Source organism: Bombina bombina, chromosome 7, assembly GCF_027579735.1.
Source record: "Bombina bombina isolate aBomBom1 chromosome 7, aBomBom1.pri, whole genome shotgun sequence".
In the NCBI taxonomy this organism is placed as follows: Eukaryota; Metazoa; Chordata; class Amphibia; order Anura; family Bombinatoridae; genus Bombina; species Bombina bombina.
Window position 1 is genome coordinate 54,555,742 of NC_069505.1, and position 24,873 is coordinate 54,580,614.

Consider the following 24,873-nt stretch of genomic DNA (forward strand, 5'->3'; position numbering starts at 1 on the left):
GCACAACAGCAGGAGGGGCGGAGCCAACTGAAAATATAAACATTTATTATTATATGTTTTCTAGCTGCTATTCTTTTTACTACTATGCTCGGTGGATAGGGTAGTGCAGTGTTTTTCAACCAGTGTGCCGTGGCACACTAGTGTGCCGTGAGAGATCCTCAGGTGTGGCGCGGCAGACTGACAACAGTGCGGGGGTGTCCCTCTTTCAAATTTTGAAATATTGGTAGGTATGTGACAGGCTCATTAGGCATCATTTACAACCATGAAATTGACATTCATTCACAGACAATCATTATGATTGTTTGTGAATGAATGTCAATATGTCATGTATAGTTTGTAGGAGGCATGGCATGACAGCACAGTACAGTGTGTGTGTGTGTGTGTGTGTATATATATATATATATATATATATATATATATATATATATATATATATATATATATACTGTATATATATCCTGTATTAGGCTACAATGTGTGATTTTATAAAATTTTGGGATGGTGGTGTGCCACAGGATTTTTTAATGTAAAAAAGTGTAAAAAGTGTGCCACGGCAAAAAAAAGGTTGCAAATCACTGGGGTAGTGCACCAACCAGGCTTGCTATTTGTACAGGACGAGAGGGGCACCCGCCCAAGGCCCTGCTCTTTTGGGGCCCCCGCAATGTCAGAGGTAAGGCTATGAGATGGAGCAATGTATATGTTGTATTTAGTTTATGAAAAGTGTTTATGGAATCAAGAGGTCAAATATTTTTTGTTATTATTTTTATAGGTATCACTAAATGTTGGCACAGGGTGGGCCATACAAGGGGCAGAGCATACAGGGGAGGGAAATAAAGCCACTGGGCTAAGGGGCCCCACAAATGTATCCTGCCCTTCAAATGCTAAGGTTGGCCCTGGTACCAACAGCACTGTACCCCCTCCAAACAATCAGCATAGCAGACTCATCTATCCATATGCTAGCTCCATGCAACCAGTAGAGTTGGATGCACACCTCAGGGGCAGGGCAATTTAGTTAATATAGTCTGACATTTGAGCAAGCATTAGGTAGAGCTTTCTGGCTGGCTGTATTACAGAAGCAGGTGACAGTGCAACCACATGAATATATTTTATTTAAAGGGACAGTATACTTGATTTTTTTATTGTTTAAAAAGATAGATAACACCTAAACTACCCATTCCCCAGCTCTGCATAACAAACATTATACATTATATGAATATGTTATAACCTCTAAATTTCTGTTTCTAATCTCATGCAAGCCGCCAATTATCTCAGTGCTTTTTATATTTTGTAGCTTTTTACAATTTTGTACTACAGCCAGACAGTTCTAGTTCATGTGTGCCATATAGATAACATTGTGCTCACTCCTGTGCAGATGCATAATGAGTTCACAAGAACCAGAGCTAATTAGATAAAATGCAAGATTGTAAAAAACTGCAGTCTGCAGAGGCTTAGATACAAGGCAATCACACAGGTAAAAAGTATATTAATATAACTGTCGGTTATGCAAAACTGGGGAATGGGTAATAAAGGGATTGGCTATCTTTTTAAACAATAACAATGTTCAAGTAGACTGCACCTTAAAGGACCAGTAAACACCAGTAGATTTGCATAATCAACAAATGCAAGATAACAAAAAAAAACCAATAGCATTCACTTTGAATTTCAAATGAGTAGATTTTTTTCTAACAAATTTCAAAGTTATGTAATTTCCACTCCCCCTGTACCATGTGATAGCAATCAGCCAATAACAAATGCATATACATATAGTCTGTGAATTCTTGCACATGCTCAGTAGGAGCTGGTGACTCAAAAAAGTGTAAATATAAAAGACTCTGCACATTTCTTTTAATGGAAGTAAATTGGAAAGTTGTTTAAAATTATATGCTGTATCTGAATCATGAAAATTTAATTTGACCTGAGTGTCCCTTTAAAATGTATATAGTGAATCCTGGATTGATGCTGGAATATTTTGGATTATGTATTATACCTTGTTCTATGGAACATCAATCTATATATAGATGATAGTTAATAGATATATGATAGATAATAGATAAAAGATATATGATAGATATAGATGATAGATAATAGATATGTGATAGATATGATAGATAATATATATATATATATATATATATATATATACAGGGAGTGCAGAATTATTAGGCAAGTTGTATTTTTGAGGATTAATTTTATTATTGAACAACAACCATGTTCTCAATGAACCCAAAAAACTCATTAATATCAAAGCTGAATAGTTTTGGAAGTAGTTTTTAGTTTGTTTTTAGTTATAGCTATTTTAGGGGGATATCTGTGTGCGCAGGTGACTATTACTGTGCATAATTATTAGGCAACTTAACAAAAAACAAATATATACCCATTTCAATTATTTATTTTTACCAGTGAAACCAATATAACATCTCAACATTCACAAATATACATTTCTGACATTCAAAAACAAAACAAAAACAAATCAATGACCAATATAGCCACCTTTCTTTGCAAGGACACTCAAAAGCCTGCCATCCATGGATTCTGTCAGTGTTTTGATCTGTTCACCATCAACATTGCGTGCAGCAGCAACCACAGCCTCCCAGACGCTGTTCAGAGAGGTGTACTGTTTTCCCTCCTTGTAAATCTCACATTTGATGATGGACCACAGGTTCTCAATGGGGTTCAGATCAGGTGAACAAGGAGGCCATGTCATTAGATTTTCTTCTTTTATACCCTTTCTTGCCAGCCACGCTGTGGAGTACTTGGACGCGTGTGATGGAGCATTGTCCTGCATGAAAATCATGTTTTTCTTGAAGGATGCAGACTTCTTCCTGTACCACTGCTTGAAGAAGGTGTCTTCCAGAAACTGGCAGTAAGACTGGGAGTTGAGCTTGACTCCATCCCCAACACAAGCTCATCTTTGATGATACCAGCCCAAACCAGTACTCCACCTCCACCTTGCTGGCGTCTGAGTCGGACTGGAGCTCTCTGCCCTTTACCAATCCAGCCACGGGCCCATCCATCTGGCCCATCAAGACTCACTCTCATTTCATCAGTCCATAAAACCTTAGAAAAATCAGTCTTGAGATATTTCTTGGCCCAGTCTTGACGTTTCAGCTTGTGTGTCTTGTTCAGTGGTGGTCGTCTTTCAGCCTTTCTTACCTTGGCCATGTCTCTGAGTATTGCACACCTTGTGCTTTTGGGCACTCCAGTGATGTTGCAGCTCTGAAATATGGCCCAACTGGTGGCAAGTGGCATCTTGGCAGCTGCACGCTTGACTTTTCTCAGTTCATGGGCAGTTATTTTGCACCTTGGTTTTTCAACACGCTTCTTGCGACCCTGTTGACTATTTTGAATGAAACGCTTGATTGTTCGATGATCACGCTTCAGAAGCTTTGCAATTTTAAGAGTGCTGCATCCCTCTGCAAGATATCTCACTATTTTTGACTTTTCTGAGCCTGTCAAGTCCTTCTTTTGACCCATTTTGCCAAAGGAAAGGAAGTTGCCTAATAATTATGCACACCTGATATAGGGTGTTGATGTCATTAGACCACACCCCTTCTCATTACAGAGATGCACATCACCTAATACGCTTAATTGGTAGTAGGCTTTTGAGCCTATACAGCTTGGAGTAAGACAACATGCATAAAGAGGATGATGTGGTCAAAATACTCATTTGCCTAATAATTCTGCACTCCCTGTATATATATCTCAAAAAGCTATATATAATGTTTTCTCCTCTAAATTGGAGAGTTTATGTGTGAGTTATTTAGAGACATCTTTATTATTTATATACTCATGGAAAATGCCATACATCTAATGAGACCCACTTGCTAAACTTGTTTGTTACCTTTAGGAGGGGGGGGGGGGGGCATTGGGCAAACATTATTGCACCAGTGCCCTCTGTTCATCAGATTGGTAAATCATTTAACCTTTAATACTATAACTAGGATTTGTCACAATAGCACTATCAGTAATATTTTATCATTTGCACAGTTGTTACATCAGTATTCATAATCAGTAACATGTTCTTTGTTATTGTAACCAAATGTTTTTCTATTGTTCTAAGATTTAGAGTCATATTGAAAGTAAAAGGGAAATTGGGCATAAAGGCACCGTGCACTGCCCCTAGGAGCTTGCATTGGCAAACTGGCACTGCTGCTTCCTGTTCTTGTAAAGCTTTTTGGGTGGGGTGAGGGAGTCCTGCTCTGCAGCTGTCCTCATATTACATTCCCTGATCTGTGCCAGCTTCAGCAAGAACCGTCCTTCAGGCCCAGATTATTTGGGCTGGGCCACTGCAGAACTGGGCGTCACCCAAGCAAGAAAAAAAAAGAACGAGATAAAAGAAAAAAAGGGGGTAGAAAAATGAAATAGAATCTAAACAGGACATAAAAAACAGAACTATATAACAAAAGGGTAAAAAGCTCTGCAAATACCAATCTGAACAGGGAGAGTTCTGGGAAATAAATGCAGATGACTGAAATAGAAACAACAGATAGTTTAGAATTCAGAACAAAAGCTGAAAACACCAAATAAATAGCTTTAAAAACAAATAATATAATAAGATCAAAAAGGAAATCTTGCAAGAGCCAAACTGCAGGGTGTGTGTGAGAGCAGCAGAGAGGACCTCACTGAGCAATCAGGGAGCTGTGAGAAGGAGGCAGCACTGGGAGTGTCTGGGGGGAGAGAGAGACAGGCAGTGTGGGGAGGAGACTGCACTGAACCAGACTACACAATCATAGTCAGGAAACGGGGAACTGCAAGGTCCCCAGACCCAGAGAGACACACAGTGTGTCAGTGATTCTGCACCAGAACACCCTGCTCGGGTGAGTCTCAAGAGTTTTGGGGATTGGATTTAAATAGCTTATAGATCATATTGTGTATTGTGTGTATGTGGTATATGTGTGCACATCTGAGTGTGTATATATATTTGTACATGTGTGTATGTGGTATATGTGTGTATGTGGTATATGTGTGTGTATATGTGTGTGTATATGTGTGTGTATGTGGTATATGTGTGTGTATATGTGTGTGTATATGTGTGTGTATGTGGTATATGTGTGTGTATATATGTGTGTATGTGGTATATGTGTGTGTATATATGTGTGTATGTGTGCACATCTGAGTGTATATGTGAGTGTATATATGTGTGTATACATGTGTACATGTGTGTATGTATATGTGTGCACATGTGTGTGTATGTATATGTGTGCACGTATATGTGTGCACATGTGTGTGTATGTGGTATATGTGTATGTATATGTGTGCACATGTCTGTGTGTATGTGGTATATGTGTATGTGGTATATGTGTATGTATATGTGTGCATATGTGTGTGTATATATGTGTATGTATATGTGTGCACATGTGTGTGTATATATGTGTATGTATATGTGTGCACATGTGTATGTATATGTGTGCACATGTGTGTATATATGTGTATGTATATGTGTGCACGTGTGTGTGTGTGTGTGTATATGTATATGTGTGCACGTGTGTGTGTATATGTATATGTGTGCACGTGTGTGTATGTGGTATATCTGTTGTGAGTTTGTGTGTTTATATGTGTGTATGTATATGTATATATATATATTATATAGTATGTGTGTGTGGTATGTATGTATATGTATGTGTGTGTATATATATGTATGTGTGTGTATGTATGTATGTGTGTGTGTATATGTATGTATGTATGTATGTATATGTGTGTATGTATATGGGTGTGTGGTGTGTGTGTGCTAATACAGATGACAAAAATATTCACAAATAGAGTTAATATCACTGCACATCTCAGAATTGTTTGCAGAATACATACTGTGTATTATTCAATAATGTAAATATCATGATGTCTTTATATTTATGGAGGACTTGTTAATACAGATGACAGAGACAGAAATATACACTAACAGTGGTGTCAATAGAAAGGCACAGTTTAGAATCATTTGCAGAAAACACACTGTGTAGAATAAAAAAAGGTTTTTGCTGTCTCTTATCTCAGGATCCCCAGACTAGAAAAGAATCTTTGGTGATTTAGTTAAACACCTGCTTAGCCTTCCTGCAGATTGTACTGTCAGTTGAGATAGCTTGTTATATAATATGGCAGGAAAGCTGTTTCAGTGTAAAACAATTCCTGCCGTTTTATAACCACTCCCTCATGTTTTTAGCATTATGCAGACACACCTACATGAAAAAAAATAAAAAGAAAATGTTCCACTTTCTTCCATTTTGGAGCTTTAAAAATTCCTCCAAAATCTATCTTATTTAGCAGTTACTAGATTTACTAAAGATTGTATCTTTGTTTCTGAAGTGTTTACAGTTTAGAATATATATATTTTTTACTTTCTTTTATGTAGTTTACCCCAGTTTGGAACTTAACCCAGTTGAGTTTTTGTGAAGATGAGTGAAGAATTAATCGTTCCAGTGTATGCTACAGGGATCTCTGCTCAGCTGCAAAAACAAAGGGACCATGAACTTGGCGTTGGCAAACACGAGAATGCTGTGAAGTATCTGGGGCAGGATTTCCAAAGGATTCAATATGAGTGTTCGCAGAATGGGACTTTATTCACAGATGACACATTTCCGCCCACAGCTTTTTCACTGGGATTTAAAGAACTGGGACCCAATTCGCAGAAAGTCCGAGGTGTAAAATGGGTTCGTCCTTCGGTAAGAGGAATTTTTTTATCCCTTTAATGTGGTAACATGGCTCCCAAAATAGTTTTTTTTTTGTGTGTTAAAGGGACAATCAACACTAAAATTGTTATTGTTTAAAAAGATAGATAATGCCTTTACTACCCATTTCCCAGTTTTGCACAACCAACATTGATATATTAATATACTTTATAACATCTAAATCTCTAAATGTCTGCAGACAGCCTCTTCAAATGCTTTTTTATTAGATTTTCACAACAGGAAACTGCTAGTTCATGTGGGCCTTATAGATAACATTGTGCTCTCTCCCGTGAAGTTGTGCACAACACAGCAATAATTGGCTAAAATGCAAGTCAATAGATAATAAATAGTTGCAGTCATGTGATCAGGGGGCAGTCAGCAGAGGCTTAGATGCAAGGTAATCACAGACGTAAAACGTATATTATTATAACTGTGTTGGTTATGCAAAACTGGGGAATGGGTAATAAAGGGGTTAACTATCTTTTTAAACGATAAAATGTTGGAGTTGACTGTCCCTTTAAAGCCTTATGGCAAGAGAAAGTGATATATACTATCAGTATTTATTTACCCCACTTTTTTTCTCCAACAGTAATTTAAAGGGACTTAAATAGATAGAGCATGTCATTTTAAACAACTTTCCAATTCATTTCTATGATCTAATTTTGTTTTGTTCTCTTGGTATCCTGTGTTAAAAATGGATACCTAGGTAGGCCCAGGCGCTACTGATTGGTGCCAGCACATATTTGCCTCGTATTATTGGCTCACTAAAAGTTCAGCTAGCTCCCAGTAGTGCATTGATGCTTCTTCAACAAAGGATACCAAGAGAATGAAGCAAATTGGAATTTTTCAAATGTGCTTTGTTCTCTTGGTATCCCTTGTTTGAAAAAGAATACGCACATATCATACACTAGTGGGAGCTAGCTGCTAATTGGTGCCTGCACACATTTGTCTCTTGTGATTGGCTAACTAGATGTGTTCAGCTAGCTGTCAGTAGTGCAATCCTGTTCCTTCAGCAAAGGATAACAAGAGAATGAAGCAAATTTGATAAAAGAAGTAAGCTGTAAAATTGTTTGGAATAGTATGTTCTATCCGAATCATGAAAGAAAAATTTGGTGGTTTCCTTTCCCTTTAAAAGGAATGCACTCTTTGTACTGTTGTCCGGATTAATGATTGGCTGGTTAAAGTGAAACTCTTTTAAAGTTACTTTCCAGTCAAAATTTAAATGCACATAGATGAATTACATATTTGAATAGCAACATATGTGCAATATACAGGTATTGGCAAAAATGCTTCTAGTAAAAGATATCACTGCTTTTAGTGTTAACATGATTCTCTGCACGTGCGTGTGAAGCATAGCTAGATATTCTCAGTGTACCAGCATTGTAAATACTGCAGCTGCTCAGAGCGCCAATGGGGCCTGTATTATGTCAGCAATGAACAAACTGAGTCATTACCAGATAGTACCTTAGGCTCTATGAGCAAGTGCTGTGTTTAAAATGCTGGTGCACAGTGCATACTTAAATACACTTGAAACATCTATATCTTTTATTATAATATTTTTTGCTAATACATTTATATTACAGAATGTTTCTATTCAAAACTGAAATGCAGCAATCTAAATTCCAGTTTTGGCTGGAAAATCACTTTAAGAAAATGAGAGGGGGTGGAGCTGACACCTGAAAATAATATGCAGATGGTTTTTTTTCTTTTTTTTTTTTTCTCAATTATATTGAAAAATCCATTTAAAAAATGTGTAAAGTTTTATTTTCATGTTGTAACCACTAATGAGTGCAGCAGTGTAACAAGCTGGGTCCAGCTCTCACCAACTTCTATATAACTGTGCAAATTTGTATAGGGCCACGGTACCAAGCCCCCGAACAATCACTAATACAATAAGTACTTGCCTTTCAACATTTTATTTAAGCTTAAAGGGATAGTAAACCCATTTTTTTTTTTACACATTTCAAAACATCTTACCAAGTACTTTAATATTGCAAATAACATGTATTAGCCAATTTAAATCATTTAAACCCCACAGGATTCTCATTATGCACTGCAAATTACCGTGTTCTACCTGAGTAGAACTATCATGGCGGCCCGCATGCGCATTTCTTATTGATTATGGCCCTTAATCATTCTGTGTCTGCTGGTTGCAAAATCTGACAGAATAGCTGTCTGCCATCGGATTTTGCAACCACAATGTGCGCATGCGAGAGACGGGTCGCAGAATCCAACGGGCAACGGCTCTAGCTCGACGGTTAGTACCTCCCCCTAAGCTGCCCTTCTCCAGGTACTGGCAGCACAGGCCAGGGAAGGAGCATTGCAGCTGAAATGTGCCTGTTAGAATATTGGCAGTTTAAGGGGGTCTCTCAGTTACAAAGAGCTGGAACCGATCACTTTTTACACCTAGCACTTCCCCTCACTTACAGCTTGTGTCACGCATATTCAAATTAGAGGTGTGAAACTGAGGCGCGATTTGGAGGATGTGAGAGCCTGAATAATTCTGAATTCCATGCTTTTTTTGGGGGGCGGTCATTAGAGCCATTTATAGAAGATCTAAAAATATGAATTATAAATAAGAGGAAGCTTCGTTTTGAGATAAAAGTAAGTGCATTTAAAACTTTTAGTATTGAAGATTCTTATAATGAATTTGTTATTCATACAAATTACAGAGGTTCTATAACCCTTTAAAGGGACACTGAACGCCATTTTTTTTTCTTTTATGATTCAGATAGAGCATGAAATTTTAAGCAACTTTCTAATTTACTTATATTATCAAATTTTCTTTGTTCCCTTGCTATCTTTACTTGAAAATCATGATTGCAGCCAGCCCATTTTAGGTTCAGCACCATGGATAGCGCTTGCTTATTGGAGGCTGACATTTACCCACCAATAAGCAAGCATAACCCAGGTTCTCAACCAAAAATGGGCCGTCTCTTATGCATCACTCCTGCTTTTTAAATAAAGATAGCAAGAGAATGAAGAAAAATTGATAATAGGAGTAAAATAGAAAGTTGCTTAAAATTGCATGTTCTTTATGAATCATGAAAGAAAAAAAATATGTGGGTTTATTGTCCCTTTAACCCCTTGAGTGCTAACCGTCGCTAGCACTCTCCCATCTTGAGGGAGATCTGGGGGCTTCCACCCGCGCCTACCCCAGCGATCGGGCCTGCATAGTGACAGGCATCGTCGGGGCTTCACGTTATGCGCCGTGACGTAACGTGCAATGATGTGATGACGTCACCGCGCAATTTTATTTAACATTCACAATGTTAAGTATAGGAGCAGGGGGCATGCTGCTTAGAAGCCTGTATCTCAGGCATCTAAGCAGCTACAGACCCCCAAGACCCACCGTTGGAAAGGTAATCGCCCAACCTTTCCAACAGTGTAAGTATTGGGGATCTGGAAAAAAATAAATAATAAAGTAAAAAAAATAATAATTTAAAAAAAACCTTAAAACACTTTAGCACCCAGATGGGAAAGTGCTTAGCACTCACTTAAAGGAACATGAAACCCACATTTTATTTATTTTGTGATTCTAAAATGAACCTAGGGTTTGACATTGTTGGCGCACAATATTTATGCAAAAAAAGTAATTTGTGATGTTTAAAACGTACATAAAAAGTTTATATATCTTTAATGGTTAGTATAATTTAAGTAATGCAGCAATCTATATAAATTCACATACTATTCTGATGGGAATGATCAGGGCAAGACTGGACAGGCATAATCCAGAAAACCAGCTGCACAACAATCTTTTGACCTGAATAGATACTGAGTATAGATAGATTTACACAAATGTGTAGTAGAGTTGTGTTTAAAGGGACAGTCTAGTATAAATTAAACTTTCATTATTCAGATACGACTTTTAATTAACTTTCCAATTTACTATTATCATCAAATTTGCTTTTTTCTCTTGGTATTCTTAGTTTAAACTAAACCTAGGTAGGCTCATATGCTAATTTCTAAGCCGTTGAGGGCTGCCTCTTATCACATGCTTTTTAAATCTCTTTTCAACACAAAGAGACAGAAAGTACATGTGGGCCATATAGACAACACTGTGTTCAGGCACAGAAAGTTATTTAAGATCTAGCACAAAACAATGCTAAATTTAAGACAATAGATAATAAACAGTCACAGTCATGTGATCAGGGGGCTGGAAGAAGGTTCCTAGATACAAGGCAATCACAGAGGTAAAAAGTATATTAATATAACAGTGCTGGTTATGCAAAACTTTTAAAACAATAGCAATTCTATGGTTGACTGTCCCTTTTAATACACAGTGATAAGTGTGTAGCAAAATAAATCAATGCACATTGTAATAAATATAATCACCGTTTATTAACATTGTATTAAAGGGACACTAAACCCCAATTTTTTTTATTTCATGTTTCAGATAGAGTAGCAACTTTCTAATGTACTCCTATTATTTTTTCTTCGTTCTCTTGGTAGCTTTATTGGAAAAGTAGGAATGTAAGAATTTTTGGTTCAGTACCTGGGTAGCGCTTGCTAAATGTAGACACCAATCAGCCAGTGCTACCCAGGGTGCTAAAACAAAAATGGATCAGCTCCTAAACTTTCTCTTTTTTTTCAAATAAAGATACCAAGAGAACAAAAAAAAATCTAATAGAAGTAAATTAGAAAGTTGCTTAAAATTGCTGCTCTATCTGAATCATGAAAGGAAAAAATTGAGTTTAGTGTCCCTTTAAAGGAACAGAAAATGTTTATATTGGTGAAGCTGACTGTTCTATTGGCCAGAAATGGGACTTTTCAATTCCTTAGATCAGTGTCTCCCAAACCCTTAACCTGCCATATATTGATCTTTAAAGGGACACTGAACCCAAATTTTTCTTTCTTTCGTGATTCAGATATAGCATGCAGCTGTCTAATTTACTCCTATTATCAAGTTTTCTTCATTCTCTTGGTATCTTTATTTGAAATGCAAGAATGTAAGTTTAGATGCCGGCCCATTTTTGGTGAACAACCTGGGTTGTCCTTGCTGATTGGTGGATAAATTCACCCACCAATAAACAAGTGCAGCCCAGTGTCTAAACCAAAAAATAGCTTAGATGCCTTTTTCAAATAAAGATAGCAAAAGAAGGAAGACAAATTGATAATAGGAGTAAATTAGAAAGTTGCTTAAAATTGCTGCTCTATCTGAATCATGAAAGAAACAATGTGGGTTCAGTGTCCCTTTAAGGCTCATGAAATCCAAATTTTTTCTTTCATGATTCAGATAGAGAATACAATTTAAAAAAAGTTTCCAATTTTACTTCTATAATCAAATTTGCTTCATTCTCTTGTTATTCTTTGTTAAATAGATATCTAGATAGGTAGCGTGCACATTTTATAGAGCTCTACATGACAGGAAATAGTGCTGCCATCTAGTGCTCTTGCTAATGTATCACGTTCATGCAAAACTGCTACCATATAGTATTGCAGACACGTGCACACTCCTGACCTTAAAGGGACAGTATACACTCATTTTCATATAACTGCATGTAATAGACACTAGTATAAAGAATAAGATGCACAGATACTGATATAAAAATCCAGTATAAAACTGTTTAAAAACTTACCTGGAAGCTGTCAGTTTAGCTCTGTTGAAAATGTAGCTGGAAAGCCCACTGCAAGTGGCAAATAAGACCCCCCCCCCCTTCTGTTGCATATGAAAAGACCCTTTACACAAACAGGAGAAGGTATACGTCAGTATTCTCATAAAACTTTGGGGCTTGGTTAGGAGTCTGAAAATCAGACCAATGTTATTTAAAAATAAGCAAAACTATACATTTATTTTAAAAAAAACTTTATGGGCTTTATAAATAGGTCATCTACAAAACATTTATGCAAAGAAAAAAATGAGTGTATAATGTCCCTTTAACTTCCTACTTTTCAACAAAGGATAAGAAGGAAATGAAGAAAATTGTGATAATAGAAGTAACTTGGAAAGTTGTTTAAAATTGTATTCTCTATCTGAATCATCAAAGTAAAAAAATTGGGTTTTATGTCCCTTTTAAATGGCTCTTGCTTCTGTGTAAAAGAGCACCCGACTTCACCAGCATAAACAATGGCATATTCATCACGACCGGCTCTTTACAGCTGTGTGCGGGGTGGGTGTGTCTGTACACATCTGTCTCTCTTTACAGCTGTGTGCGGGGTGCGTGTGTCTATACACATCTGTCTCTCTTTACAGCTGTGTGCGGGGTGGGTGTGTCTGTACACATCTGTCTCTCTTTACAGCTGTGTGCGGGGTGCGTGTGTCTATACACATCTGTCTCTCTTTACAGCTGTGTGCGGGGTGGGTGTGTCTATACACATCTGTCTCTCTTTACAGCTGTGTGCGGGGTGGGTGTGTCTATACACATCTGTCTCTCTTTACAGCTGTGTGCGGGGTGCGTGTGTCTATACACATCTGTCTCTCTTTACAGCTGTGTGCGGGGTGCGTGTGTCTATACACATCTGTCTCTCTTTACAGCTGTGTGCGGGGTGGGTGTGTCTGTACACAGCTGTCTCTCTTTACAGCTGTGTGCGGGGTGGGTGTGTCTGTACACAGCTGTCTCTCTTTACAGCTGTGTGCGGGGTGGGTGTGTCTATACATATCTGTCTCTCTTTACAGCTGTGTGCGGGGTGGGTGTGTCTATACACATCTGTCTCTCTTTACAGCTGTGTGCGGGGTGCGTGTGTCTATACACATCTGTCTCTCTTTACAGCTGTGTGCGGGGTGGGTGTGTCTATACACATCTGTCTCTCTTTACAGCTGTGTGCGGGGTGCGTGTGTCTATACACATCTGTCTCTCTTTACACCTGTGTGCGGGGTGCGTGTGTCTATACACATCTGTCTCTCTTTACACCTGTGTGCGGGGTGCGTGTGTCTATACACATCTGTCTCTCTTTACAGCTGGGTGCGGGGTGCGTGTGTCTATACACATCTGTCTCTCTTTACAGCTGGGTGCGGGGTGCGTGTGTCTATACACATCTGTCTCTCTTTACAGATGGGTGCTGGGTGCGTGTGTCTATACACATCTGTCTCTCTTTACAGCTGGGTGCGGGGTGCGTGTGTCTATACACATCTGTCTCTCTTTACAGCTGGGTGCGGGGTGCGTGTGTCTATACACATCTGTCTCTCTTTACAGCTGTGTGCGGGGTGGGTGTGTCTATACACATCTGTCTCTTTACAGCTGTGTGCGGGGTGGGTGTGTCTATACACATGTGTCTCTCTTTACAGCTGTGTGCGGGGTGGGTGTGTCTATACACATCTGTCTCTCTTTACAGCTGTGTGCGGGGTGGGTGTGTCTATACACATCTGTCTCTCTTTACAGCTGTGTGCGGGGTGGGTGTGTCTATACACATCTGTCTCTCTTTACACCTGTGTGCGGGGTGCGTGTGTCTATACACATCTGTCTCTCTTTACACCTGTGTGCGGGGTGCGTGTGTCTATACACATCTGTCTCTCTTTACAGCTGTGTGCGGGGTGGGTGTGTCTATACACATCTGTCTCTCTTTACAGCTGTGTGCGGGGTGGATGTGTCTATACACATCTGTCTCTCATTAAAAGCCGGTTACACCGCATTGGGCCAGGAGCGAGCACAGTGGTAATGGATAGACGTGTGCCAACTGCTGCAGAATATAAGTAATGAAATGCTGCATACTTGGGGGTGGCTACGTGAGACTGCCAGTCACATTCATTGGTAAAAAAATTGTATATTAAAAAGCAGCTCTGCTTATGTTTATACATCCAGGGCGTAATTAAAGGGACACTAAACCCAGATTTTTTTATTTCATCATTCAGATAGAGCAGCAACTTTCTAATTTACTCCTATTAATTTTTTCTTTGTTCTCTTGCTATCTTTATTTGAAAAGCAGGAATGTAATGTAAAGCTTAGGAGCCGGCCCATTTTTTCATTCAGCACCTGGCTAGCGCTTGCTGATTGGTGGCTAAATGTAGCCACTAATAAGCAAATGCAATGTAAAGCTTAGGAGCCGGCCCATTTTTTCATTCAGCACCTGGCTAGCGCTTGCTGATTGGTGGCTAAATGTAGCCACTAATAAGCAAATGCTATCCAGGGTGCTGAACCGAAAATGAGCCGGCTCCTAAGCTTACATTCATGCTTTTCAAATAAAGATAGTGAGAGAATGAAGAAAAATTGATAATAGGAGTAAATTAGAAAGTTGCTTAAAATTATCTTATTTTGCTTTATCTGAATCATGAAAGAAAAAAATCTGGGTTTAGTTTCCCTTTAAAGGCAAACAAACCAGAAAAAATGCCTCACACATGTCATGTTTACTGTCCCTTTAATGCTCATCATATTGTGCAGAGGGATTATTATTTTATCATACTCATGTTTTAGAGAGAACATCCAATTTTAAAGGGATATAAAACCCCAAATTTTTCTTTAATAATTCAGATGGAGCATCAAGTTAAATCCAGTTCACTTCTTTTATCAGATTTACTTTATTCTTTTGGTTATCATTTGTTGAAAATCAGGTAGACATTTGCAAGGGCACTAGATGATAGCAGAGGTCCCTACCATGTAATGTTGCAGACACTTGTATGCTAACCATGCCCTTCAACCAAGGATACAATCAAATTGAAACAAATTTGATAATAGATGTCCGTGGTGGGACAGTATACTGTAAAATTGGTTTCGCCTTCATTTGTTTCCAGTGACTTGTTATACCAACTGCAGAGTATAAAGGGGTCAATTTATCAAGTTGTGGCGAACATACGCCCCTGTCCGCCGCAGCTTGCCTCTAGCGGGCTGAATTCCGCTGCCGTGCAAAGCCGCCCCCTACCGTGAACAGCCAATCACACGTGGGCAGGAGCTGTCAATCTCCTCCGTCAGACGAGACCGGGGAGATTGAAATTCGCCACCTAAGAGGTGGCGAAAGGTTAGGGAAGCAGCGGTCTGATGACCGCTGCTTGTTAAATATGGACTGCAGGTTCTCTTGTGAGAACCTGCAGTCGTAGGCAGGCAAAGCCTGCTGAAAGGGTTTGATAAATCAACCCCCAAAATGTCTGAAAAATGTATAATTTGGGTTTATTTTTGTATATGAAATGGCTGTTTTCATTCTTTGATACCACAACCCATCACAATGGTCTGAGCTTGCAGTAAAATCAGATCTCCTTATTTTATTACTTTCCATACACACACACACGCTTCCTTATCTTGTTATCTCTGTCTGTACACCAAAGTCCGATACTTAGACAGAACAAAAATCTATAGCAGGACAAAGCACAATACACAACCTGGATTGAAAGTAACGTTTAATATGTTCCTCTCAAACACAGTTTATAACCACTTACTAGAAACAATACGAGTGTGCACACATCACTGCTGCTTGAGCGGTATAAATTGTCGCTCTCAACACTCCAATTAGAATCCGCTTTCGGAGTTTCCTCTAAAGCTCTTAAAATCTACATAGATCGCTGACAAATCGAGCTGAGGAAGGAGGTGATCAAGATGGTAGAGGACAAACTTACCGTGCTTATGACTCTGAAGCAACTTCTATTCCGAGAGTGGAGAGTGACGATTTAGACCACTCAAGCAGTGGTGATGTGTGCACAATTGTAGTGTTTCTAGTAAGTGTTTTTATATTGTGCTTGAGAGAAATGTATTAACCCCTTAATGGCCAGCGACGTTCCCTGTATGTCGCTGTTTTTTCTATGGGGGTGTGGCAAGACCGCGCTATTTAAACAAGCCTTCAGGAGGGAGGGTTTCGCAGCAAGACCCGTGCTTTTATACCCAGACAATCTCTTAATGACCAGCGACGTACAGGGTACGTCATGGTCGTTAAGGGGTTAAAGGTTATTTTGAATTGAGGTTGCGCTTTTTGTCTTGTCTTGCTGTAGATTTTTCCAAAATGTGGAAATAGAAGCAACACATTTTGTGGAGGAAGCTGCATCCGATAACAGAGATTATAAATTGAGACTGGTATCAATGGGTTAATACACACAAGTGAATCATATTTACCTGGTGACTATTATATGTTTATTATATTTCACACATTTCTCCATCCTTATCATTTGTGACACTCAAGTATCTGTCCCTTTGTTCCTTCATTATTTTGCACTGTTCTTGTTAGTTTTTGATTTAACTTAGAACAATTGAAAAATAATATTTTATTGCTTATCTCTCCTACCTCCCATTGGGAGTGTTTTTTCTTTTTTTTTCTTCTGCTGGCTCTGTTTACATAGCTTTTCTATAGCGAAAACTTAAAGGGACATTAAACACCAGATTTTCTTTGCATGTTTTGTAGATGATCCATTTATACAGCCCATCTAGTAGTGTTTTTATAACAATATATAGGTTTGCTTATTTTTTAATTACATTGTGCTGATTTTCAGGCTCCTAACCAAGCCCCGCAGTGCCAGATGTATATGCATGTTTACAGACTCCTGTTTATGTTATCTGTCTTTTCATATGTACTGTAGGGTGGGGGGTGGTGTTTGCTCTTATTGTTTACCCAGCCCCTTTCTCTGGGAGTCCCAGCCTAACTTCATCAACAGAGCTAAACTGGGAGCTTCTAAGTAAGTTTTTAAAAGGTTTTATACTGGATTTGTAGATCAGTATCTGTGCATATTCTTCTTTATAATAGTGTCTATTACATGCAGTTATATGAAAAATTGGTGTATGCTGTCCCTTTAAGTATCAACATGTTCAGTATAGGTAGGGATACCACAGGCTAAATCAGCGATTTCATATACAAAATTAATATATTACAGCAGGTAAAATGAATAATTGTTGACAAATTAAGGGCTAGACTTTGAGTGGAGAGCTATTAAATGGACACTGAACCCAAATAATTTCTTTCGTGATTCAGATAGAGCATGCAATTTTAAGCAACTTTCTAATTTACTCCTATTATCAAATTTTCTTTGTTCTCTTGCTATCTTTATTTGGAAAAGAAGGCATCTAAGCTAAGGAGCCAGCCAATTTTTGGTTCAGACCCTGGAAAGCACTTGTTTATTGATGGGGGAATTTATCCACCAATCGGCAAGAACAACCCAGGTTCTTAACCAAAAATGGGCCGGCATCTAAACTTACATTCTTGCTTTTCAAATAATGATACCAAGAGAAAGAAGAAAATTTAATAATAGGAGTAAATTAGAAAGTTTCTTAAAATTGCATGCTTTATCTGAATCACAAAAGAAAAAAAATTGGGTTTGGTGTCCCTTTAAGTACTCCTGCTCGCTCGTTAACATCGCTAGACAGAATATTTTTGCACGCATCAGGTAGTGCGCATCCGGTAGTGCGAATATGAAAAGTTAAAAGTAAAAGAAATTGTGCGCGAGCGAAGCCAGAAGTGCACTAAGCAAATATCATGTCTGCGTTCAAATATTCTCCCCATAGAAGTCAATGGAGAGCGCAGAAGGAAAAACCTAACGTCTATCCCTCACACTCTAACCTAACAAGAGTTAATCATATTTCACATTCCAAAATGTAACTTGTATTGTAAATATATAGTTCTGTATATATCTATATATACCTTTTTACTTTTATATCTACTCCCATAGTTATATAGTTATAGATATCTATTTTATATTAACATTATCAGATGTATAGGAATATTTATTTAATACAAATGACATTTTATTTTCTATGTAAAGAACATAGGGATGTAAAATATGTGTAACAGGTTTGTGATTTAGTTCTTACCCTATGTCAGGTTAGCGCACATGAAGAATTGCTAACTTCAATGTGCGTTATTGAATTATAAAATATTAAAAAAATATTGTTAAATATGATTATACATACTGCAAATAATTCTAAATAAAAGCTGCATCTGTGAAGATAAAAAAATGTGTTTAAAGAGGAGCGATCAGATACCCGGATGGAGACAAATATTCTTCTTGCCATTGGCTCATCTGATGTGTACACAGCTACCTCCCACTAGTGCTTTGTAGCTCCTTTAGAAAAAAGGTTAAAGCAATGTTGTATATAGTTACAAACTCTGCTGTCATAGAGTGTCTGTAGCAATATATGGCAGAGATATTTGTAACTATGTATAGCATTGCTATAAACATTGTTGCAAACACTGATGCTAGATGGCTAAAGACGCGTGCACACTGCTAAGCTCAAGTATTACTCTTTAAAAAAGGATACAAAATTGGTAATCAAAGTAAATTTTCAAGTTGTTTAAAATTCCATGTTCTATCCAATCCATGGAAGTTTAATTTTGACTTTACTTTCCGTTTTAAAGCTACGTTTCCCAGGATTTGTCAAACTCTACAGCAGGGGTAAATTACATTCATTTTGTAAATTTAACCATGAAAGTGTTTTCAAAATCTATGACTTTTTTCTTTTCTGTGATGTACACAGTTAATATGTTGTTTTTATCTGCTAATCTATTGTACCTAGCAACCGTCTCTTCACTATATCTGTTTTCTCTTATGCAGCAACTTATGTCAAACCCTCAATTCATTGTAGACGGAGCCACAAGGACAGATATCTGTCAGGGGGCACTGGGTAAGTGAATACAAATAGATACAGTATGGCTTGTTGTGTATTTAAAGCAACAATGTGAAATATTTATTGCATAAAGAATTTGTTTTTAAAGGGACGTACAATTGCAACAGTAAAACGCTTGGATGTGATAGTCATTTGCAATCAGCTGTTTAATAAAATGTGTTAACATAGACTGTGCAAATGGGTTAAACCAAAGGAACAATGTACTATCAAATTTTCTCAAATGAATGTCTCCAGAGATCCATTTTACCTGCTGGAATGTATGAAATGGTTTAAAATATCTCTTTTACCTTTATTTTGTCATTTGAAATATCTGATTTTTCTATTTAAACTGTACTAAAAATGTAATACTGCAGTAATGTCTACTGAAAAAAAAAGGCTATGTAAACCAGAGGCATACGAAAAAACCAACCTCCCAGTGGGGGTGTGAGGGAAAGATAAGCCCCTTTTTTAACCCCTTGTACATTGTTGGTCTTTTAACGGGGCTTGTGTTTTAGATGGTGCAGCTATAACGGGGCCTGCAGGAGGCAGGGCAGATGTAATAGCGTGGTCTTTCTGGCGGTGGCGAGATCTGTGCTATTACAGGCCAAAAAACCCTTGCGGACCAGCAAATTACACCGTACATTGTGATCGTTAAGGGGTTAAATAGAGTTTCGGAACCAGCTTTAAATACCATTAACTCTTCTGTTTTTATTGGTACGTGGTACACTGTCTCTTTAAAATTAGCTCCACAACAGCCAGGTGTTCAGTATTCAACTGGGCAGTCTAGTATTTTATCTGGCTATCCTGTAAAATCTTCACAAAAATACTGGATAAAGGGCCAGTAAAGTCATAATTAAAGAAAAAATAGAAAATATAGGGGCGCTTCATGTGTACATCAATATATCAGGATGAATCGGTCAAATGGACATCGCCAAATGGGTACTCACATTTGGCCCGAGTACACTTATGTCCTGGTAGGAGAGGGCTGGTAGCTTGGGGTGTACCAGCTGACCCTATCCAGGAGAAGATAGAATGATGCAGGAGTGTCCTGCCCCACTGCTGATGAAACAGCTGATGCTAAGGCTGAGAAACGCGTTGCAGTATATGTAACCATTGCTTGTTACTTTTTAATAAACAAACTTGTTTTATACAAGCCTTGGTTCAGCACCTTTTTGAGCAGTTCAGCCACTGCACTATTTGGAATCTTCCAAACACCGAGTGGGGCAGGACACTCCTGCATCATTCTATCTTCTCCTGGAGAGGGTCAGCTGGTACACCCCAAGCTACCAGCCCTCTCCTACCAGGACATACGTGTACTCGGGCCAAATGTGAGTACCCATTTGGCGTTGTCCATTTGATTGATTCATCCTGATATATTGCTCTACCCATAAGGCGCCCTCTATTTTCTCTTTTTTCTTCAGTTACATCCGGGACAAGTCTGTGAGGAGGAGAGCAGCCATCCATCTGGGCCCCACTTTCAGAGTTGGATTACCTGGTTATATTGGACTTACCACACCAATATCCTAATTGGGACTTCTTGTTGGGATTACCACCATTCATGACCATGGGATTATATGGTTTGAGTTACATGTCATATTAATATGTTTTCCATAGGCAACTTTTTTTATAATGTTTATTATATGTAATTAATATATAATTTTCCACCATATTAGATATAGATAAATAGAGCACCCCCTCACCTCTATAAAGTCATAATTAGACATTCATGATTAAAACAGAACATACAATTTTAAACAACTTTCTAATTTACTTCTATTATTTAATTTGCTTCCTTCTTTTGTTATCCTTTGCTGAAAGGTTTATCTAGGTAAGGTCAGGAGCAGCAAAGAACCTAGGTTCTAGCTGTTGATTGGTGGCTGCATCTATATACCGATTGTCATTGGCTCACCCAAGTGTTCAGTTAGAAACCAGTAGTGCATTGCTGATTCTTCAACAAATGATACCAAGAGAATGAAACAAATTTGATAATAGAAGTATACCTAAACCATGAAAGAAAAATGTTGTGTTTCATGTTCCTTTTTAAATGTCCAGTTTTCTAAAGATCCCATGTTTTAGCTAAATGTAAAAGCCCCCCCCCATGTGGTTTATTTTAGCAAGCTAACATTTTGTTTTTCTAAAATAACCTTTTACAAAAACAAGGTATAGTGTGTGTGTGAGTACCACACACACAAAAAAGCACAGAAACTTTTAAATAAATGCATTTGGTGTTATCAGTGTAGTACATCTTTATCACAGGTATGTGACATTCAAATGGGTGATCACTGAAAGGGTTAACACAGGGATAAGCTACCCCAAATACCATCATTTTCCATGTTGCTCCCAGCTGTATGTAATGATCATGGCTGACTGGTTTAGCAGGTGAAGTATTGTTATAAGATTGACATGGGAAGGAAACAGGTTGTTTTTCTTGTCAAGTATAGAGATTATATATATATATTATTCTGACTACAGATGGTTTGGTTAGTTTTTGCACTGCTTCTGCATAAAATAACAATTTAATGCAATTTGTACTCAATGTGTGCATAATATGTATATGCATGTTGTGATTGGCTGATGGCTGTCACATGGTACGGAGAAGGGAAAATTGGACTAAATTGTATGCCTTATCTGAATTATGAAAGAAAAAGTTTCATGCCTCCCTTTTTTCTTTTTTCTTTTTTTTTTTAAAATGGAGATAACAAAAAATCACAGTATACTGTCCCTTTAACTCATTTGAAGTAGTTAAACACATAGTAATTGAAGGGCAGTCATTTCAAAATAATCAAATCCTTACAAATTCAAGAAATTTGTGTTAAGATTAGAATGTCTCTTTATTCGCTGCCATCTGTGTCACGTGCAGCTTTTGTTTAGCAAACACAGGTGGGTGTTGCAGGGTGTGACGTGTGGGAGTTATTGGGCGTCTGACTCAGGGATTCCCTCCGGCATTTCTGCCCCTCCTCTATCACATAGCTCTTCCCTGACTCACTGCTCTGTAGCTGGGGCGTTAACAATGTGTGCTGGGTTTATTGATTCATAGTGTGTGTGTTCCGCTTTTGTACATTTTTGATACTGGCTGGCAACTAACATATGCTTTTATATTTAGTGCTGCAGACACTGCACTGTACAGAGTGACAGTACACAGAGTGTAGGTGGAATGTGTCTTAATATTTAACTCTTTGATGACCGGGTTAATTTGTCTACATCGGAACAATGTTCCGATGTAAACAAATTGATATCCCGCGATCGTGAGATTTCAATGATGGATCGGTTCAGGGGGGCGTCCCTTTGACGTTAGGTATGCCTCCAGACCGCGATCACATCCTGGAAGCGCCGTTGGCTTCATGACAGCCAAACGGCCTAGACGTTCTATTCTGTCCTAATGGTGCAAAAGCCTGGCGAGGTTAGGGCGAAATAAAACGCCATAACAGCGTTAAAAGGTTAATAAAAAAAAAAAAAAAAAAATATATATATATATATATATAAAGAGCTTACATTGTGTTTAGCAGCAGGTTCTATATGTGTGTGTATGTATATATACAGTATGTATGTGTGTGTGACTTACTTTTTATAACTGTTCATTTTACACTGATTTTAACTGTTCCTTCAGGGACAGAACCCCAGCATAAACTGATGGCTACCTACCTGTAATTTGATATGAGTGCTTTAACAAAAAGTTTATTTTTAGATATTCTTAAAGGGACATTAAACACTTTCAGATGGTAATACAAAATCATAAAATGAATCTGTAAAAAAACCCTCTGCAATATACTTTCATCATTTTTGTCCTGTAATTCCATTCTAAAATTTTGAACTTTTCAGTTCCTGTTAGAAATGGAAGTGCAGAACACTGTTACATACCACACAGCCATTGGCTGCACACTCTAGTGACCTATTTATAACTAATTGGCTACAGCAGAGAAGGTAACCTAAGTTACAACATGGCAGCTCCCATTGTTTTATAGATGCTGAAACTTTACACTTATTTTGTCAATATTTTAACAGCTAATGAAACTTTAAAAACTACATCTACGTGTTATTCTCAGTCTAATCTTTTCTTTGAATGCATCATTCTATCTAGCATTTATTTAGTGTTTATTGTCCCTTTAAGGATGCAATATCATAGATTAGTTTGAAAGTTAGAGAAGGGGTTTGGTGGATACTCGGGTTTTAGATTTTACAAAGTTGCTGGTCAATAACGTAAATGTATTTCATTTGTGAGAGATATGAGACATTCTTAAGTGAGCTGTCAGAGGCGAGGTATGGTATGACAGTACATAAGGTCAAAGCTATAAACATAAACCACAGAATTAGCCTTGGAGGTAGGAAAAAATGTATTTTTTGCGTAATTTGTTTAAAGCCAGTTGAGGAATTTTGTTAAGGTAGAAGAGAGAAATAATTAAAGTAGCAGAATTTAGGATAGCTTGCATGGAAGAGCAAAGAGAAGCTAAAAAACAAACAGGTTGAAGTAGTCAAGATGGGAATTGCATTTCTTAACAGTGGAACAACTAAAGAGGACCATTAAACTTGACATTTAAGCAACGCATAAAATGTTTCATTATTGCAATATACATTCATTATTTATTTTGCAGCCTTTGCTATAAATACATCTAAAAATGTGTTTCACTTTCTCCCAGGGAGGCGTGGGTTAATACTTTTGGCCAATTTATGTGAGCTTTTGTTAACTTTTCCTCCTTCCCTAAGCTTCAGTGGTGTCACATGCTTTTTAAAGGATTACCAGTTTTGCATCAACAATCATGAGACAAACCATTCTTTGCAATAGTAACCAAGTCGAATCAGTGCTAAACCACCTTAAAGGGACAGTCAACACTAAAATCATTTTTTAAAACGTTAGATAACACTTTTACTACCCATTCCCCAGTTTTGCACAACCAACATTGTTATATTAATTTAGTTTATACCATTTAAACCTCTAAATTTCTGCCTGTTTCTAAGCCACTACAAACAGCCTCTTATTATATGCTTTTCTATTAGCTTTTCACAACAAGACACTGCTATTTCATGTGGGCGATATAGATAACATTGTGTTCATGCCGTGGGTTGTGCACAACACAGCACTAATTGGCTAAAATGCAAGTCAGTAGATTATAAAAAAAAGTCATGTGATCAGGGGGGCTCTCAAAAGAGGCTTAGATACAAGGTAATCACAGTGGTAAAAAGTATATTAATATAACAGTATTGGTTATGCAAAACTGGGGAATGGGTAATAAAGGGATTATCTATCCTTTTATGAAAATAAAAATGTTGGAGTTGACAGTCTCTTTAAAGGAATACAAGCGCGCAGGCTACCAGTCTGCACATGTGCAAACTGAGTCTGTGCTGTATCTGAATATTAGTTTGTGATTGGTTAGCAGGGATTCTTTTGTTCTGGGGGACAGGGAATTCAGTGAGAAGAATAAACATAAAGCCATATACTCCTTTGACAAAATAAAGCTGCAGTTTCATTGACCATTTTTCTTATATATAAAGGTTTATAATTATGTAGTTTAGAATTTGTGTTTTGTCACTTTAAAGGGACAGTCAGCACCAGAACTTTTGTTGTTTTAAAAGATAGATAATCCCTTAATTACCCATTCCCCAGTTTTGCATAACCAACACAGTTATAATACCAGTTTTACCTCTGTAATTACCTTGTATCTAAGCCTCTGTAGACTGCCCCCTTATTTCAGTTCTTTTGACAGACTTGCATTTTTTGCCAATCAGTGCTCACGCCTCAGTAAATTCACGTGCATGAGCTCAATGTTATC

At 37.8% G+C, this 24,873-nt stretch overlaps 1 protein-coding gene across 2 annotated transcripts in view; it reads left to right on the forward strand.

Moving 5' to 3' along the window:
• The first annotated feature begins 4,662 nt into the window (after window positions 1-4,662).
• Window positions 4,663-24,873, forward strand: part of CAPN1 (calpain 1) — a 156,802-nt gene continuing 136,591 nt past the window's right edge. For both annotated transcript variants that reach the window (XM_053720121.1, XM_053720122.1), the window contains exons 1-3: window positions 4,663-4,817; window positions 6,344-6,653; window positions 19,057-19,126. In XM_053720121.1, coding sequence (XP_053576096.1) covers window positions 6,387-6,653; window positions 19,057-19,126 — 337 coding nt within the window. In that variant the 5' untranslated portion in view covers window positions 4,663-4,817; window positions 6,344-6,386. The remainder of the gene's footprint in view (window positions 4,818-6,343; window positions 6,654-19,056; window positions 19,127-24,873) is intronic.